A 19719-nucleotide genomic window follows, 5' to 3' on the forward strand; every position below is an offset into this window, starting at 1 on the left:
TAAACTTGTGTATGTCCTTAGATGTAAAATGAATTTCTTATAGACGTGATCAGTTTCAATTGCATTTTGTTTTTTTAATCCATTCTGCCAATACTGTAACCAAAGAAAGTGGGGGTCCCAGCTGCTCACCACTCAGAAGCCAATAAAGGGGCAAGGTTGGTGGAAAGGGAAGTTTGCTTTATTTTCGATGCTGGCAACCCGGGGTGGGGAGGAACTCCTGTCCAGAGGCCGACTCCCCCCACTTACAGTCAGTGGACAAGAGCTTTCATAGGTGAAGGGAGGGGACAACAGACAGAAACAGCACTGTCAGCTCTAACAGTCCATCTTGAAATTGGTCACGCGGTGGCCTGATCAGCATCATCGTGATTAGTTTAACTACAGTTAATCTTCAGTTCCAGGGTCGGTTTGTTCCCATTTCCTTGAGGCCAGTTCTCGGAATTGTGGCAGCTTATGTCATGGCTACAGTCTGGTGGTCATCATGTAGTTAACTTCTTCCACCTGGTGGGGGCCTCAGTATCTATAAGACGGCTCACAGGATGTGGCTCAGAATATTATCTATAGCCCTTGAGAAGGAACTAAAGGTCCTTAACTATGCTTAATGACTAAACAGGTATTACTTGGTCTCATTTGACTGTTTGCCTTTGTTTCTGCATTTTCTCATTTCTCCGATGAAACTTTTTTTTTTTTTTTTTTTTGGCTGCACTGTGCAGCATTTGGAATCTTAGTTCCCCAACAGGGGATTGAACCTGCACCCCCTGCAGTGGAAGCACAGAGTCTTAACCACTGGACCACTAGGGAGGTCCCTAATTAAACTTATTCTTTGGCTGAAGTTTTTTCACAGACAAAAGGTAGGCCAAGGACATGACAGGAAGGGACCGTAGGGTCCTGCTCCATTGCAGTATGTGTTTTTTGATTGTAGAGTTTAATCCGTTTACATTAGTAAATTAATAATTTACTACAGTAATTACTGATAAGGAAGGATTTGGTATTCTTTTGGTTGTTTTCTGTATGTCTTAATAATAGCTTTTTTGTCTCTCATTTCCTCCCTTACTGCCTTCCTTTATGTTTAGTTGATTTTTTTCAGTGACACATTTTGGTTTCTTTTTCATTTCCTTTTGTGTATATTCTATATTTATTTTCTTTGTGGTTATGGTAGGAATTATGTATAATATCTATTTTAAACTGATACAGTGAATTGCAGACAAAAACTCCTATACAGACACACCTCCACTCTGTTATGTTATTGGTGTTACAGATTATATCTTTATATACTGTGTACCCATTAATGTAGACTTATAATTATTTTTTATGCTTTTGTCTTTTAAAATCTGTAGAAGAATAAAAATTATGAACCAGTATCACAGTAATACTGGTTTATATGTTTGTCCTTGTATTTACCTTTACCAGAGAACTTTATATTTTTGTATGACAAGTTACTGTCTAGCATCTTTTCATTTGAGCTTGAAAGACATGCTTTAGCATTTCTCGTAGGGCACATCTAGTGGTAATGAATTTTCTCAGCTTTTGTTTATCTAGGAGTATCTTAGTTTTTCTCCCTCATTTTTTTTACATTTATTTATTTATTTATATTTTGGGCTGCATTGGGTCTTCATTGCTGTACGCGGGCTTTCTCTAGTTGCAGCGAGTGGGCATTACTCTTTGTTGCGGTGTGTGGGCTCTAGGCACGCGGGCTTCAGTAGTTGTGGCTCACAGGCTCAGTAATTGTGGCTTGTGGGCTCTAGAGCACAGCCTCAGTAGTTGTGGCACACGGGCTTAGTTGCTCCGCAGCATGTGGGATCTTCCCAGTCCAGGGCTCGAACCCATGTCCCCTGCATTGGCAAGCAGATTCTTAATCACTGCGCCGCCGGGGAAGCCCCATTATTTCTTAAATAAGATCTTTGCCCCTTTCTCCTCCTGGGATTCCCATAATGCATATATTGGTCCACTTGATGATGTCATATAAGTAAGTCACTTAGACTCTGTTCACTTTGCTTCTTCATTCTTTTCCTTTTTGCTCTTCAGACTCAATAACTTCGAATGACCTATCATCAATTTTGCTGATCTTTTTTTATGCCTATTGGAGTCTGTTGTTGAAATAATGAATTTTCAATTCAGTTGATGTATTTTTCAGCTCCAGAATATTTCTTTGGTTCTTTTTAATAATAATATCTGTCTCTTTGTTGATAGTCTCATTTTGTTCATGTCATTTTCCTGATTTTCTTTCATTCTTTGTGTTTTCCTTTAGTTCTTTGAGCACGTTTAAGACAGTTGTTTTAAAGTCTTTGTCTAATAAATCTGAAACCTTTCTTTCTTTCTTTCTTTCTTTCTTCCTTCCTTCCTTTCCTTTCTTTCCTTTCTTTCTTCTGTGCTGGGTCTTAGTGGTGGCACATGGGATCTTTTAGTTGTGGCGTGCGAACTCTTAGTTGTGGCATGCATGTGGGATCTGGTTCCCCATCCAGGGATCGAACCTGAGCCCCCTGCATTGGGAGTGCAGAGTCTTACCTACTGGACCACCAGGGAAGTCCCAGCATGTGTTTGTATGCTTTGTGATCTTTGGTTGAAAACTGCACATTAGAGAAAATAACATACTCTCCCAGTCTTTGCACACTGACCGTGTATGGAGGAAAACCTTCATTAATGAGTCCAACATGAAGGTGCAACATTTTTTCAGGCCTTTTCTGGGCATATGTGTTCCCTGGACATGTGCTTTTTTTGTTTTCCTTTCTCCTTGTGTATTTACTTTTAATTTCCCTAAGAGAGTCACACCTGCTTCTTCTGTGAGCCTTATATGTTCTGTTGTATTCCTCTGCCCATAATCTTTTGCCCCCATCTGTCCACATGACTTCTATCCCCCTGTGGTTTTCACATGCCGCAACTCCTGCTACTACCTTTCACGGCTTCCAACCTGAGACCCAAGATATACCACCATTCCTGGCTGACCTCCAAGTTAAGACAGTATTGAAACCAGTCCCTAAGGCAACCATAGACAGGCTAGAACATATCAGACATTCCACTTACTTCCTTCCACCAGGAGGGGGAAAACTGAGAATTGGGCCATTTCATCCCAACCACACTGGGGAGGGTGTGGAACAAGGGCAAGCAAACATGCCACAAAATTTCCTACTGTTTTTAGTGTGGGTTTTTCTTGATTGGGTGTTCTCTTGGTTGCTCAGGATCTTTGACTGGTTTCCAGAGTTCCCACAAAGCCATTTTAGTCAGTCTCTATTTGTTTATATAATATTTCCATGGGGAAACAAGGGCTTGGAGCTTCATAGTCTGACATCATCCTCATGAACACTTTGAATGCCCTAAATTACTTAAAGAAACTTTCTCATCAGCTTTTCCCCTCCCAGTGAAGTGTTATAAAAAATCAACAGTGACAGGATAATGTCTTGAATTAGATTCTTATCAGACTATTTACTCTACCACATACAGTTCTCCTGAGCCAACATACTGTTGATCACCTACATGTCTTTACTTTGTTTACCAGTCCCACTACTGTTCGTTTTTTTATAATTAAATCGTTAGAATGATCTGTGCTCAGGAATCATTTCTCTTACGAAGCCTTCCTTGGCGCCCTTCCTCCAGTCTTCAGAGAGAGATAATTACTTCCACCTCCATTCGTTCAACAAGTAATTTTTTAGTCAATCATGCTTTTATAGTCATATAAATAATAGTTTTGAAAATCCAGTATTCTACATTAATATGTCATTTTTATGTACCTGTTATCTGAAGACAATGATCCATCTCTTTAGTGTTACAGGCCATTTTTAAAGGATATAAGAGGGTGGAGGTGGGCGGTGGGATGAATTGGGAGATTAGGACTGACATATATACACTGATATGTATAAAATAGGTAACTAATAAGAACCTGCTGTATAGCACAGGGAACTCCACTTCCCTGTACAGTGGAAACTAACACAACATTGTAAAAAACTATACCCCAATTTAAAAAAAAAAAAAAGAATATAAGATATATACTACCTCTGATGTTCAAGAATATTTGAGACCAATATATATTTTCAGTCTTTTTGCTGAAGAGTTTTGTGTGCAGTTTACTAGAAAATAAACTAGAAAAAAAGGAATTCTAGCCATTTAATCTTTATTCCTCTGGCTGCAGTGTTCCCACATTAAAAACGTGTTCAAATAGCCAGTGCAACTCGGGATCCATGGTTTTAAACGTGATAGGCAGTACATAACTTCTGAAACATAAAGTACTTTCCCATGACAAATAGGAATCAAATGCACTACAAATTTACAAAATCCTATGGAAGTCAGAATGAAAGCACAACGACTCTACCTAGATCTATGTTTTTTAATCATACTTGGAGACGTTCGGCGAGAGGTTATACCACAGTGAGCCCTCTATGCACAGGTGACCGTTATTAATTCATGTTACTTTCTACTCAGTTGGTTCCATGCTAACCCAGGTGAGCTATGTTGGAGCTTGTTGGAAGGGTGTATATGCAGTGGGTCAGGTTGTACCACAGGTGAGATGACAGAATGGAATGTGGGAAGGTGTGTGGAGCAGAAGGTTTAAGCATTATAGATGGGCGTTTCCCAGAGGGTTAAAAACTGTCAGTGACAGTCGAAATAGGGTATTGAGCAGGGAGCCAAGTAATTTTAAAAGACTGAAAATATTAAGCTTATTTTCTCAACTCTTTTGGGGACTTAATCAAGAAATGTGTTTCTCTTAAGTGCAGGCCGGAAAAAAAGCTTGGGTCCCTGTACCCGATCCTCACAGGAGCACAGCACTCAGTCACACCTGTCACTTGAGTGCCTGCTTGTCACGTTTAGAGTGTAACCTGGCCAAGTCTTCAAAACCGCAGGGATAAAAAGTGGTTCTTATCAATGTCGAATACAGTGTTTCTCTAAATTCAAAGAACTAATCACAAATATCAGCAGGTATATTTTGAATACATACTGTGTGTCAGGCATTCTCTCTAGGAGCTTTGTATTCAGTAGCTAACCAGCAAAATCTCTGCTTTTGTAGAGCTTTTCTGGTGGGCTTGGAGAGGGTAGGGGGGGCTGGGTTGCAGAAACAGATAAGCAAATATATGTTCAGTGTTTAAAAATGCAATGAAAAAAAGTGTAAGAGGACAGAAAGTGACCTTTGGGAGGTGGTACTGTTTCATATAGATAGGGTGGTCAGGGAAGGCATCTTTGCTAAAGAGTGCCATTGATCAGAACTCTGAAGGTAGTGATAGAGCAAGCCATGTTGGATATGTAATAAATATCACAAGCTTTTTTTTTACTGTGAGATTATGTTTATTATAGGCAATTTAGAAAATGAAGTTAAGCTAATAGAAAAATTTATTATTGTATCTCCTCTTAGAACTAATCTCATCATTAATGTTTTGATACACCTCTTTGCATTTTTCATATTTAATAGTTGCCTTTGACTCTGTTGGCTCTTTCCAGAAAAGCTGGTCATTTGTTTCTCAGCACTGTGTTTCACTTGATGTGAACACTGCATCCATTTAAAATTGTAAAAAGGTACACTGTGATTCTTTTTTCCTTTTTCTTAAAAAAATATTTATATATTTATTTTGCCCGTGCCGTGTCTTAGTTGCAGCTCACGGGATCTTTAGTTGCGGCATGCAGACTCTTAGTTTAGGCCTGCATGCAGGATTTAGTTCCCCTACCAGGGCTCAAACCCAGGCCCCCTGCATTGAGAGCATGGGATCTTACCCACTGGACCACCAGGGAAGTCCCGGGTACACTGTAATTCTGAGAAGATGAGACAAGGGCAAGAGTTTTGAATTTCATAGAATAAGGCTAAAGGAAATGTTTCTGACCTAATTTCATAAAACCCCACATTTACACTTTTTAGATTTTTAACCAAGCTTTAAGTTTATAGTTGGTAGAAATTTCTGGCAAGAACTTAGAATGGTATTTATTTTTGGTGTTTCTGTTCCTTTAATTTTGAAGTTCACTTATTCCTTAGAACTAAGGAAAAGATCCTGATCTCATGTGAAGGACTCATTCCCTTGTTTTATGTATTATATTCCTTTGTTACAGGCAAAGAAGAGTAAAACCAAAATGCCATCTCTGGTAAAGAAATGGCAGAGTATCCAGCGTGAGTTAGATGAAGAGGAGAACTCTAGTTCCAGTGAAGAGGACCGAGAATCAACTGCACAGAAGCGAATTGAAGAGTGGAAACAGCAGCAGCTGGTCAGGTAAAAGAAAGAACCATAGATGGGGTGGATAGTGGTGGTTGTAGCTGTGGTTTTAGAGCCATCACGTTCTTAAAATCATAGCCCTTAATTTGATTCCTTTACAGACTTACCTAAGCAGTTTTTAGTTCATAGAAATGTTTATTTCCCTATAAAAATTATAGTCTAGCCTTTTTCAAAATCAGAAACATCAGATTTGTAATACTTCCCACTGATTGTTCCTCTTAGGCAAAGAGCTATCTTAACCCTGAGCATATGGGGAAAAATAGTCATCCCCATTTACCATGTAACTCCAAGAGACTCTTTTATATGTATATTTTTAAATTTTACAAATAATTTACAGACATAAAAAATAAAGAGGAGAAAACTTAATTAGAAATTTTAGTAAGAATTTAAACATAGCTAACTCAAATTTGTACTTATTTTCCTGGTTTTTGGAGGTACGCGTACTGCACGAGCAGCGTTCCTTGAGTGCAGCTGTTGCTCAGTTGTCAATGCGCAACGTGCAGCATGCTCCTCTCAGAAGTGCTGCCAGGTTGCAGGCTCATCTCTGATAGGTTCTGGCTTATCATTACTGCTGGTTCTTGCACTTGCAGCCTCTGTAAATGCAGTACTTAGGAAAATATTTGGGGGACTTTCCTGGCGGTCCAGTGGTTAGGACTCTGCGCTTTCACTGCTGAGGGCCCGGCTTCAGTCCCTGCTCAGGGAAAGATCCTGCATGGCGTGGCCAAAAAAAAAAAAAAAAGTTGGGAGAGGATAGCCATCTTTGCTTCATAATTCAAAACATTTTCATTCTTAGATCCATAAACACTAATTGGGATAGTCATTCCAGTGAATTTTTTTGTTCCTAAAATATCTTTTTCTCTCTAGCCACTACACACCTGCTTTCAGCATTTGTCCCACTTAAGAACCTTATCAAGTAAATTTTAGCATATAGCAGTATAAAACCTGAAAGGTTTCTAAGGAAAATGCGATAGTGCCAGTTCTTGTTACAAAATACTGGGTGAAGGAGATTGTTCAGATTTATTTATTATTTATTTATTTTATTTATTTTTGGCTGTGTTGGGTCTTAGTTGCAGCACACGGGATCTTTGTTGAGGCATGTGGGATCTTTTGTTGCGGCGCGAGGGCTTCTCTCTAGTTGGGGCATACTTGTTTTCTCTTCTCTGGTTGTGGTGCGCGGGTTCCAGAGCACGTGGGCTTTGTAGTTTGCGGCGTATGGGCTCTAGTTGAGGTGTACGAGCTCGGTAGTTGTGGCGCTCGGGCTTAGTTGCCCCGCAGCATGTGGGGTCTTAGTTCCCTGACCAGGGATCGAACCCGCATACCCTGCATTGTAAGGCGGATTCTTTACCATTGGACCAACAGGGAAGTCCCAGCTTGTTCTTTTCAATGAGAATACTGTATTTCCTTTTCGACCTTACATTTCCTTACTTTTACAAGAATGTGTTGTTTTCCTTCAGTATCTTCACTCATCAGTCTTGAATTTGAGAAGATTCATCTAGATTATGGTCCTCTTATCACTCATAGGCTGAGATTTTATTTATCCAGTCAATTTTACCGTCACAATTAGAATCTACAGTGCCTCTGTCTCTTTGCATTTATCTGATTGTATAATATTGGGGAGCAGTAGGGGAGACTATGAAGATGTTGTCTCCAGACTTCTTTTTTACTTCCTTGAAAGGAGTTGCACTGTTTTGGGCAACACAATAAGAAAACTGAGGGATGGTATTAGTGATAATTTAATTCACTTTTGTATCATCCTTGTAGATGATTCCATTATTCTTCAGCTTTCTTACTAGTTTAGTCTTTTTTTAATATTGCTGGGAATTGAGTAATGATTAATTCCTACAATGATGAAATAGCAAACTATTTCAAGATGATGGGAAGTCACAAAGATTCTGTAATTAATCTTAGCTTATTTTAGATTTATAAAAGGGTCTAACGCACCCATTCTGGTAATTGTAAGTTACAATCTGAGTTTTTGCCGTGCTGCGAAGCTTGTGGGATTGAACCCAGGCCCTCGTCAGTGAAAGCATGGAGTCCTAACTACTGTACCACCAGGGCATTCCCTAGAATCTGAGTCTTTTTTTTTTTTTTTAAAGATTTATTTTTTTTTTTTTATTGATTAATTGATTGATTGATTGCTATGTTGGGTCTTCGTTTCTGTGCTAGGGCTTTCTCTAGTTGCGGCAAGCGGGGGCCACTCTTCATCACGGTGCGCGGGCCTCTCACTATCGTGGCCTCTCTTGTTGCGGAGCACAGGCTCCAGACACGCAGGCTCAGAGAATCTGAGTCTTAATCGGTTTTATAAATGACTGAATAAGCCATGAGAGATCAATCCTAATTAGAACTGATCAAAGGTGAGTCTCAAAAACATTAGGTCCAACGGTCCCTGATGGTATGTTAAGAGTTAAATATATCTTCCTATGTGTTAAATATATCTAGGATAAAGAATCATAACTCCTAGAGGCCAAGAAATACTTTTACAAGAATGTGTTATTTTCCTTCAGTATGGCTTGAGTGGTTACTGGGGAGATATAAAAACAAATATGCACTTACATATAAATAAAACTGTAGAGAAGAGTGCTTTGTATGTGTTTGGTTGACCTATCAATTAAGAAATTTGGTGAAGAATAACGCTGGTACTTAGCTGAGAAACTTGAAACATTTTCATGAACATAGATACCATATATCACATTTTCGGTTTCAGTTAGCTTTTATTTGCTAGGAAATAAACAGTTTCGTTCCTTTTCTTTCCAGTGAAGTAATTTAATCTGTATGTTGTTTTCACAGTGGCATGGCAGAGAGAAATGCTAATTTTGAAGCCCTTCCTGAAGATTGGCGAGCAAGACTGAAGAGAAGAAAAATGGCTCCAAACACATAGTTTTTTAAATTGTTTAAATTTTTATTACTGTTTTTGTTTGTTTTTGTTTTGTTTTTTTAATCATTTCAGAGTCTTAACCAGTCTTACTGTTGTCAATAAACTATAAATGTTATGAGGGAGAGCATATGAATTTCCTGGGCAAGAGTATACACGTACAAAATTGCCACATTTGTGAAATGTAATTTTTCTGCTTTGCTGGAAGGTGAGGTGACTGAATGCTTTGACCTGGCTGCCTTTATTCTCACGCTGGCACCCTCAGCTGTTAGGTACATTAACCTCATCAGTCTGGAACATGCGGCTCATGAGTATGACACCTCTGTAGAGGACTCACTAACGAAAAGGGGAGGATTTTCCTGCCTCATAGAGGCTCTTGTAGTTCCTAGTGTGGCGCTCTCTCTCTCATTAACTTCTTCAGAACAAGTGCAATTAAGAAAGCAGCTCTATATTTTGCCTTGCTTAACTGGGATTATAGGAATCTCTTTCTGACCTCTTCCTCTAGTCTGCCACCCCTGAAGTGCTGAGATATATCAAGTCGTTCACCTTGTGCTAACAGATGGCCACACTCTTCAGAGTATTCTTTCTCACAGATTCTAGAACTGATAAAGATAGCTCAGTCATTTCACATACTAGGTGGCATATTTAAATTACAATATAGGTGGCAGCAGCAGCAGGTGTTAGTGTCTTTGATTTTGAGAACTTCCCCCTCACATATGTGGCAGTAAATGTAACAAAAGCCACTGTATGTATCGGTGTGTCTCCATTGTCTTACCTTGGTCCAAAGTTCACCTTCCATTTATGTGTGAATGTATTCTGCATAAAATTCCAGTATTTAAAAAGCAGTTTACTGTTCTGTACTTTCTATTGTATCACAATCAGGTAAAAGTCACTTTAAACTGAAGAAAAAGCAAATTGTGTTTTAAAGCTGTTTGTATTTCTCCAGTTTCTGACCTTGTAAATTTGTATATATGCACTAATAAAGCTTTTTTTATACTTCTGATTGGTTATTCTTTTGCTCCTGTTGTGCATGTTAACTCCACGATTATGTAACCAAGACTTACTTTAAGTCAATTGTTTTTTCTAATCAAGTATAGTGTAAGGTATGTGCAAACATTGAAGAACAGCTCCAGGAAAAAAAGCATCAGGATCTTGAGCCCGTTGCGGGGTGCGAGGACGGGGTTAGAAAAACAGGCCTCTAGTACCAGAAGGTACGGAGTGACTTAAATTTTGGAGCTTGTAGTCTATATTATTAGCTAGTGTTGGGCCTACTTAAATCCTGGAAATGATGTAATGTGGTTAATATTGTGAAAAAAAGGTGCTTTATATTTTTTCCACTAATTACAAAAGTTATGTATACTTATAGTCATGTAAAGTTAACCAAAGACAACAATAGTTAGAATTTTATTCTAGTATTTTATATGCATATAATTGTCTAATCAGTGTCATGTATGCTTGTGTGTTGGTTTTTTTACCATTATGTATTTAGGTGACCGTTTTGTATATAAATTGTTTTTCTGGGCTTCCCTGGTGGTGCATTGGTTAAGAACCCACCTGCCAATGCAGGGGACACGGGTTTGATCCCTGGTCTGGGAGGATACCACATGCTGCAGAGCAGCGAAGCCCGTGCACCACAGCTGCTGAGCCTGTGCTCCAAAGCCTGCGAGCCACAAATACTGAGCCCTCGTGCCTGGAGCCCATGCTCCCACGGGGGAGGCCACTGCAGTGGGAAGCCCATGCACCGCAACGGGGAGTGGCCCCTGCTCGCTGCAGCTAGAGAAAGCCCGCACGCTGCAGCGAAGACCCAATGCAGGAAAGATAAATTTTTAAAAATCAAATTCTTAAAAACACATGTAGCATAAAATTTTAAAAAAAAAATTGTTTTTCTTGTAATTTGCGTAGAGCATATTTCTGGAAATAAAGGCTGTCAACTAGCCATTAAAGCTTTTGCTTTAAGTGCCTAACAGTTTTACAGACTTCTAGGAATTGGTACAGGGACGAAGTGCCTTTGTCCATCTCCTGCCAGAAAGGAGCATTTTTTAGAATCTGACAATTTGATAGTCAAAATGTGTGGTTTTAATTTACTAACTTGTATGTTTTCAATGTAGGAGGTAATTTTTCAATTCTAGCTATGGGTTGGAGAGAATAGAAGGTGAAAGAGGGGAAGCGGCTCCCTTTGAGCAATACTCAACAGTTTCCTTAAGCGGAGGAACAGCTGCTTTTTTGTTTTGCCCCGGGCCATGCGGGATCTTAGTTTCCCAGCCAGCGATGGAATCCGTCTCCCCTGCAGTGTAAGCACGGAGTCTCAAACACTGGACCACCAGGGAAGTCCCCCATCAATGCAATTTCTAATCCCCAGAAGCCAGGCTGCAATACTGTATGAAAGGAATGAGTGAATCCATGGTACCTCAACGCCAGTCTTCGACTTTTCCCCGGTTCCCCACCCCTTGCTCGGAGGCGGAGCCTCGCTCTCCGGAAGCGCCCAGCCGCCCCGCCCTCCCGCTTCCGTCTCGTGGTTGCTAGGCTACTGGGGCCCTAGTGGAAAGTAGTGTCCCGTGAGCGTGGCGAGCGTGTCTTGTGGCCGGTGCGCGACTGGGCCTCTACCTGCGGACCGTGTCCCCCGCCTCGCTCACGCTTCTCTGTCGCCACAGACTCCGCACGCACCCCTGCTGCCCCGGACGGGCCGGGGCGCGGAGGCGGTAGCAACCTTCCCTCTGCAGTCGTAGGAGATCTCTACGCCCCGTCCCGCGACTCTCCGGGAAACTGCCCTTCGCCACCTTCTCCCTGACCAGGAAGCCCTGAATCCCTGAATTCCGTTTTCAGAGCCCACTCTCCGGGCCCCTGACCTTTCTTTTCCACCCACGCCGAGACGACTGCGCCGGACCCCTCATCCCCTTTTCTTTCACTTTCCTGCAGCGACCTGGTGGTGGGCATCTCCCTCACTAGCGGGGGGGAGGGGGGGTGGGGAAAGAAGCATGGGGCCAGCAGGGGTCCTGGCGCCTCCGGAGGAGGAGGCTGGAAGACAAGCCGCTCTCCCAAATTCTTCAGGTGCGCATCCGGGCCTCGTGGCGGGTCCTTGCTTATCTGAGAGGTTGGGTTGGCAGGGAAGACGGAGCGGTACCGCAGGGTTTCCTAAAGTAGCGTGGGATCTGCGAAGAGGAGGGAGGGGACGTGGGTAAATTTCGACAGTTTTTCAGTTGTCCTGCTCTGGTTTTTTAGCGTCTCCTGTGTAATCAACTGCCCTTTTGGAAATTGGGCAGGGATTGTTGCTGGATGCCGGTGTCGCTGACTGGTCTTCAGCATACATACCATGCAGAAGTAACATGTTCCCAGCTTTGGAAACAGAGCTAAAGCAGCAGGTCGGTACACACTCCTCTCCAGGCACTCCACGGAAATCCAGTACTAGATCCGCAGGTATATTCTGGTGGCACCTTTTTCTGGCTGGAGATCTCGATCCCAAAGATAGAATAATTTGCACAAATGTCTTTCACATGGTTTGTTTACAGAAGTTCTCAGGTATAGTGTCCTCTGCAACAATGCTTGTGTACTTTTGTTAAGAGTCAGTATTATTCTTATAACAGGCTGCTATAATAATTACTCTATAATTATGAAAGCACTTTGCTGATTGAGATAGCCTGTCGTTTCACAGACTCTTCCTGATCCCTATGAAGACTTTATGTACCATCACCTCCAGTACTATGGCTACTTTAAAGGTAATATCTCATTCTTATCTAGCATCACCTTTCCTGGGTTCATGAAGTAAATTGTTTGATCAACTGAGAGAGTTGTGCTTGGATAAACTGATGAATTTTTCCAGCACCACCGTTAGTGAAAGAACTTCCTTTCCCTACTGATATGCTGTGTTACCTCTGTTGCGTGTCCATTTATACAAGGGTCTGTTTGTCTGTCCTTGCACCAGTACCACCCTTTCTTAATGACACCACATGGCATTAAAATAGTCTTGATATCTGGAAAGACATGTCCTCCCATATTGTCATTCTTCAAAAGTGTCTTGGCTCTTCTTACCTTTTTATATAATTTTAGAATTGGCTTGTGATGCTTTAAAAAAAATATGGGATTACATTGAATCTATAGATCAAATTTGACAAGAAATGAGAATTTTCCAATACCAGGTTCTCCCATCTGTTAATATAGTCTAATTCTCTAATTTACTTAGGTCCTCCTTAATGTCTGCCAATAAGACTTATAATTTTTTTCATAGAACTGCATATTTGTATGGTATTATAAGTGGTATCTTTTTAAATTTTGATCTTCTAACTTTGCTCCTGGTATTTAGAAATAAAATTTAGGTTTTTATATTGATTTTATTTCTATCAACCTTGTTAGACTTTCTTATTAACTATTTCATTTTGTAATTTGTTGAAAACTGAATTTCCAGTTCACCAGATTCAGCAGAGCCCTCAGGACAAAGCAGCTCCCACTCTGAGTGCTCCACTTTCACTCTGAGTACTTGCCTTCACTTGGTCGTATAGCTGCCTCCCAGTTTTCCACTTTACCATACTGCTTCTCAAGTCTTCTCCTCCGCATGAAATGGAGAAAATGATGTTTAATTCCCATAAATTGGAATGTGAAAGCTCTTTGGAAAATGGGTTGTATTCATTGTAAAGGCATGTGGTGGCAGGTGGTGACTAGAAGGCGGTTTGCTAGTAGTAGTGGTTTGGGTGTTGACCTACGTGTTGGAGGTGATGAACTAGCCTTCCAGCACGTTTCATTAAACTGCCTATTCTTAGCTGAGAGGGGCAGTTTACCAAACTCTGCTACGCACCAGCATGTTTGGAAGAATAATCATCGATACCTGTTGAGTGGCTCTTTTGGGGAAACAGCGGATTTGATACCGGACCCCTTGCAAAAGGAGAAGCGTCTGTGTGAGTAATAATCAGTGTTGTATGACCCCCAGAACCCTCACTTCCTTGAGCAACAGCTCCCAGTGTTCAGGAGAACGTGGCCTAACGTGGGAGAAGCCAGGGGAGCAGGCTTGGCCACTGTTTCTGACATCACTCAAAAATGTTCTCTCTTGGGGCTTCCCTGGTGGCACAGTGGTTAAGAATCTGCCTGCCAATGCAGGGGACACGGGTTCGAGTCCTGGTCCGGGAAGATCCCATATGCCACGGAGCAACTGAGCCCGTGTGCCACAACTACTGAAGCCCGCACTCTAGAGCCCGCGAGCCACAACTGCTGAGCCCGCACGCCTAGAGCCCATGCCCTGCTACAAGAGAAGCCACCACAGTGAGAAGCCCATGCACTGCAATGAAGAGTAGCCCCCCTCGCCACAACTAAAGAAAGCCCGTGTGCAGCAACAAAGACCCAACACAGCCAAAATGAATAAATAAAATTTTTTTTAAATGTTCTCTCTTAAAAAACAAAGAAAGAAATTTTTTAAATGAAAAATAACAAAACAAAAATTCTCTCTAGATCTGCTTTGGATTGTAGGTTTAAATTAAAATACTATACATTCTGGATGATCTTCCTCCAAATTGTTGGAAAATTTGTTAAAACTCCTTGGTCAAGAGTAACACATTGATTTTTTTTCATGCAGTTTTGATGGATATATTTGTTAAGGCTCTTTGCATAAGAGTGGTGGAAACCAATTCCAACTAGCTTAAGCAAAAATAATTTTTTACAGGGATTCCACAAGTTTCTTCTGGAATCCAAGGGTAGGAATGCAGTTGAATTTCTCCCTCAGTATATATCCAACCAAACATCAGTTCACTTCTCTTTATTGTACATCCTTCCCCCACCCTAACCCTCCCCCAGCTACCATCATCTCACTGTTGAAACAGCCTCATAATTGGTCTCTTGGCTTCTCTTGTTCCATGATGCCCCCTTCCAATCCATTTTCCACACAGCAGTGTTCTTTTTTATGTGCAAATCTGATTGTGTCCCTTTTCTAGTTAAAAATCTATGAATGACACAAGACCCAAAAGCCATAAAATATAACACTGATAATTTTTACAGCAAAAATTTAAATTTCTGTATAGAAAATAGTACCATTAGTAAAGGAAAATAATTGGAAAAAAATTTTGTGACAAATATTTCACAGGATTAATTTCCTTAACATAATAACTCTTACAAATCAATATGTAAAAGATGACCAAATAGAAAAATGGACAAAGGACATGAGCAAGGAGTTCATAGAAAAGAAAACACAGTCAACAAGCTTTATGAAAAGATGCTCAGTTTCACCTCTAATTAAAGATACAAATCAATATGTCAAGGTACCATTTTTAAATTATGAGATTTGGGCAAAAAATATTTTTTTTTGGTCAGGAGATGGGAGAACACTCTCCCACACTGCTGTTAGGAATGTGAATAGATAAGATTTTTTAGAAAGGCAGTTTGGCAATACGTGGAAAATGTAAAATGGTACTTAACCTTTGATGTAGCAATTCCATTTTCATTTCAAATATGTATCTTATATTTTTGCTCATCCCAGTGCCCAGAAGGCTTTTCCATTCTGTGTCCCAGAGCTTCTGGCAGGGAATAGAAAGACAAGGGTTGAGCAAAGGAGACTGTTAGGATGGAATGGCTCAGGAGCCAGCTGACCACCCCCCTTCAGCTTCCTCCTGCCCCATTTGCTGACACTGAAATAACATTGATAAGAAACAATTGCCAGTCTTAATATAATAAAAAATGTAAAATGCAAAGTCAGCTGCTAGAGGTAACACAACAATGTAAATGAATTTTAGTTAGAGTATAACTGATAACCTGACACCTTTTTTCCCCCCTGTTTTGATCATTGGAGTGAAGAAGATATTTATCTTTGTAGCAAAGCATTTATTATGTTGTTATTGTTGTTTTTTAAACCAGAAAAGTACAAAGGAGGTAAAAAGGAATGAGTTATAATGTGCTTGTTTCAAAAAAAAAAAAAAAAAAGGAGAAGAGAAGGAAAGGAAGGAACAAACGAATGAAGGAAAGAAACCAAAAAAGAAAGAAAAGGAAATATATGTATAAGGTTAGAAAATTCAGATGGTAGGAAAAAAACACTAAAGGAAATTAAGAGCTCTCCCAGCCCCACCCTTAATATAGCCACTATTGTAATCATTCTTTTCAGGAAAAAGAAAATATATCCTCAAGTGTCTATATATTTTTTCTTTTTAATTGCTCATAGGGATCCTATACATAATCTTTGATTTTTTTTGTTTAAAAATAGAGCCTTTACGTATGAGCACAAGAAACACCTACCTCATTCTTTTTAGAGCACCTACAGTATTCCATCCCATTAACATGTCATAATTATTTTAACTTCCCTTTTGTTGGGTGCTTTGGTTGTTTGCACATTTTTATTATTTGAACATTACTGCAGTGAGCATCTTTGTATATGTATCTTGACGAGCTTTTGTTAAGAAAATCTATAAAGTAATTTCTAGCAGTGGGATTGCCGAATCAAGGGTTTGTATGTTTTAGATATTACTAGACACTGCCAAATTGCTTTCCAGAAAGTTTGCACCAATTTGCATTTTTGTCAGCAAGTTATGAGAGTACTTGTTTACTTACACCTTTGCCAAGATGAGTGTGAAAACACATAAATGTTTTTCCTGTCTGTTAGCGAATAAACTGTTATCTCCTTGTCATTTTGATTTACATTTCTTTATGAGTGAGATTGAGCAGCTTTACCATCTTTTCAAATGTTTGTTGCCTTTTCCCCCTGCCTTAAACAGTGGGGGAAATATTTAGACACAGAAATGCAGGGGCCCAAAGTGGGGGCGGGGGATGGAAAGGGATAGGGGACACGGGCAGGAAAAATAAAGATCCATCGGACCAACCATACCTCTTCCTTCCTCTTTCTAGGGCCTACCTGTCTCTCTTCAGCTGTGCACAGACAGATAGAAGCTGAGAACAGAGGTATTTCATGTCCTTCCAGACCGGAGAACGGAAACTCCGTTACGGGAATGTCTCTCCCTCCTGCTCTCCCCACCAGAGCTGGGAGTTACCACCCTAGGGGCCTTCAGCCTTTCCTTCCCCTTTCCCTTTCTTTTCATTCTTCCTCCCATTTCCTTTTTTCCCCCCTTTCTCCTTGAACGCCCTTGTTTTCCTCCCTTTTTTCCCATTCTTTATTTCCCAAGAACTCTTCTCTCTCTTCTGCCCCTGCTCACGCCTCTGCCCCTATCCACCTCCCTGTTTTGTAAGTCCCTCTGTCCTTTGAATGGTTATATTATGAACTTGAAATTTAATTTGTAGATTGTTTCCCTGTAGTTAATAGAGTTTTATGTACTTTTTTTCTGAAATGCTAGTGGTTGAATTGAAAGTTTTCTTTTTTGCCTCTCTCTAGACAAAAATACTAACACACGTTAAGTAACTTTTATTTGTAACCCACTGTTGAAATGTCTTTGACCCATTAACGTTGATTTAAAAAAAAGAAAAAAGTTTCTTCTAACTTACTCTAAAGCTTTACATTTAAATGTTTAACAGACTAAGGCAGAATTTTAACTTAACATTTTATAGTTTTGATGCTGTCATCCTGTACTAAATCTCTTTGAAGGAGAAACACGTCATAGGATTGCATATCTGTGCTAATGTATTAATACAGTGCTTAAAATTACTTATTTGTTATAGTTGAGCAGTAAAGTTCCCAAGGAAGAAAAGGAAACTGTTCACTCATTCCCTTTCCCTTTGGCAGATTCCCTTATGCTGAATTCACCACTTCTTAAGAGCAGACAGCTTCTTCATGATGACCTTGGTGAAGTAAACTCACGTCTTCGAGAACCCCGAGATCTCTTTGCTTTTTTCTCCAGCAGTGGGCCACTGCAGGCTCCAAGATGGCCAATAGAATGTGAGGTCATCAAGGAGAACATTCATCATATTGGTAATGTGACTTACGTGTCATGGTCTTGCCGTTCTGACAGACTATATTACAATTTTAAGTTCTACATACCAAAGTACAAGATGGGACAGATTCACCATCTGTTAGCTCACCCTTAAAATGTTTAAGCTCTGGGAAACTGGTATACACTCACCAAAGTCAAAAGTTACACTCATGTATAAACTAGAATGCTCCTGAGTTTGTTGGAATGGGAGGATACCTTTCTAGAGGCCAAAATATATTAATACTTAAATCTGTTTTCTAGATTATTCCCATTTCAGTATGTTTGGTTGAGTTTTATGAAAGTTGTATTTTTACCAGCTTTGGTATAATTGATGAACACCATGTATATAATACCAGAATGTAGTTTTTACTGGTTTTTTTGCCACAGTTTTATTGAGATATAATTGACATAAAACATCGTATTAGTTTAAGGTGTACAATATATATTACAAAATGACTTTCACAGTAAGTCTAATTAACATCCATCAACTCACATGGTTACATTTTTTTCTTGTGATGAGAACTTTTAAGATTTACCCTCATAGCGACAGAAGAGTTTCCAACTAACTCTATCAACCAAATTTTTAAAAAATTTTTATTGGAGTATAGTTGATTTACAATGTTGTATTAGTTTCAGGTGTACAGCAAAGTGAATCAGTTATACATATACATATATCCACTCTTTTTTTTTAGATTCTTTTCCCATATAGGCCATTACAGAGTATTGAGTAGAGTCCCCCATGCTATACAGCAGGTCCTTATTAGTTACCTATTTTATGTATAATATGTGTGTATTATGTGTGTATATGTCAATCCCAGTCTCCCAATTTATCCCTTCCCCCACTTACCCTCTGGTAACTGTAAGTTTGTTTTCTACATCCGTGACTCTACTTCTGTTTTGTAAATAAGTTCATTTCTACCCTTTTTTTTTATATTCCACATATAAGCGATATCATATGATATTTGTCTTTCTGTGTCTGACTTCATTCACTATGACGGTCCATCCATGTTGCTGCAAATGGCATTATTTTGTTCTTTTTTATGGCTGAGTAATATTCCACTGTATATATATATACCACATCTTCCTTATCCATTCCTCTGTTGATGGACTTTAGGTTGCTTCCATGTCCTGGCTGTTGTAAATAGTGCTGCGTTGAACACTGGGGTGCACGTATCATTTCAAATTAAGGTTTTCTCCAGGTATATGCCCAGGAGTGAGATTGCTGGGTCATATGGTAGTTCTATTTTTAATTTATAAGGAACCTCCATACTGTTCTCCATAGTGGCTGTAACAATTTACATTTCAGCAACAATGTAGGAGGGTTCCCTTTTCTGCACACCCTCTCTATATCGTTTGTAGATTTTTTGATGATGGCCATTCTGACTGGTGTGAGATGATACCTCATTTTAGTTTTGATTTGCATTTCTCTAATGATTAGTGATGTTGAGCATCCTTTCATATCTTTGTTGGCAATCTGTATATCCTCTTTAGAGAAATGTCTGTTTAGGTCTTCTGCCCATTTCTGGATAGGGTTATTTGTTTTTTTGATATTGAGCTGCATAAGCTGCTTATAAATTTTGGAAATTAATCCTTTGTCAGTTGCTTCATTTGCAAATATTTTCTCCCATTCTGAGGGTTGTCTTTTCATCTTGATTATGGTTTCCTTTCTGTGCAAAAGCTTTTAAGTTTCATTAGGTCCCATTTGTTTATTTTTGTTTTTATTTCCATTTCTGTAGGAGGTGGGTCAAAAAAGGATCTTGCTCTGATTTATGTCATAGACTGTTCTGCCTTTGTTTTCCTCCAAGAGTTTTATAGTGTCTGGCCTTACATTTAGGTCTTT

General features: G+C 39.8%; 2 protein-coding genes across 11 annotated transcripts in view; both read left to right on the forward strand.

Annotated features, from left to right (window-relative positions):
• Positions 1-10057, forward strand: part of FNBP4 (formin binding protein 4) — a 46824-nt gene extending 36767 nt beyond the window's left edge. The window contains exons 16-17 of the mRNA XM_028166214.2: positions 6022-6179; positions 8970-10057. Coding sequence (XP_028022015.2) covers positions 6022-6179; positions 8970-9060 — 249 coding nt within the window. The 3' untranslated portion in view covers positions 9061-10057. The remainder of the gene's footprint in view (positions 1-6021; positions 6180-8969) is intronic.
• Positions 10058-12017: 1960 nt separating this feature from the next.
• The window catches only part of AGBL2 (AGBL carboxypeptidase 2), a 45896-nt gene continuing 38194 nt past the window's right edge, over positions 12018-19719 (forward strand). For 7 of the 10 annotated variants that reach the window (XM_007181234.2, XM_057553670.1, XM_057553672.1 and 4 more), the window contains exons 1-6: positions 12018-12102; positions 12274-12413; positions 12704-12767; positions 13806-13940; positions 16864-16917; positions 17693-17878. In XM_007181234.2, coding sequence (XP_007181296.1) covers positions 12378-12413; positions 12704-12767; positions 13806-13940; positions 16864-16917; positions 17693-17878 — 475 coding nt within the window. In that variant the 5' untranslated portion in view covers positions 12018-12102; positions 12274-12377. Of the gene's footprint in view, positions 12103-12273; positions 12414-12703; positions 12768-13805; positions 13941-16863; positions 16918-17692; positions 17879-19719 lie in introns of those variants that run through there. The other 3 variants (XM_028166246.2, XM_007181237.2, XM_057553674.1) reach the window with 3 other exon arrangements.

The sequence above is a fragment of the Balaenoptera acutorostrata genome, chromosome 9 (assembly GCF_949987535.1).
Source record: "Balaenoptera acutorostrata chromosome 9, mBalAcu1.1, whole genome shotgun sequence".
In the NCBI taxonomy this organism is placed as follows: domain Eukaryota; kingdom Metazoa; phylum Chordata; class Mammalia; order Artiodactyla; family Balaenopteridae; genus Balaenoptera; species Balaenoptera acutorostrata.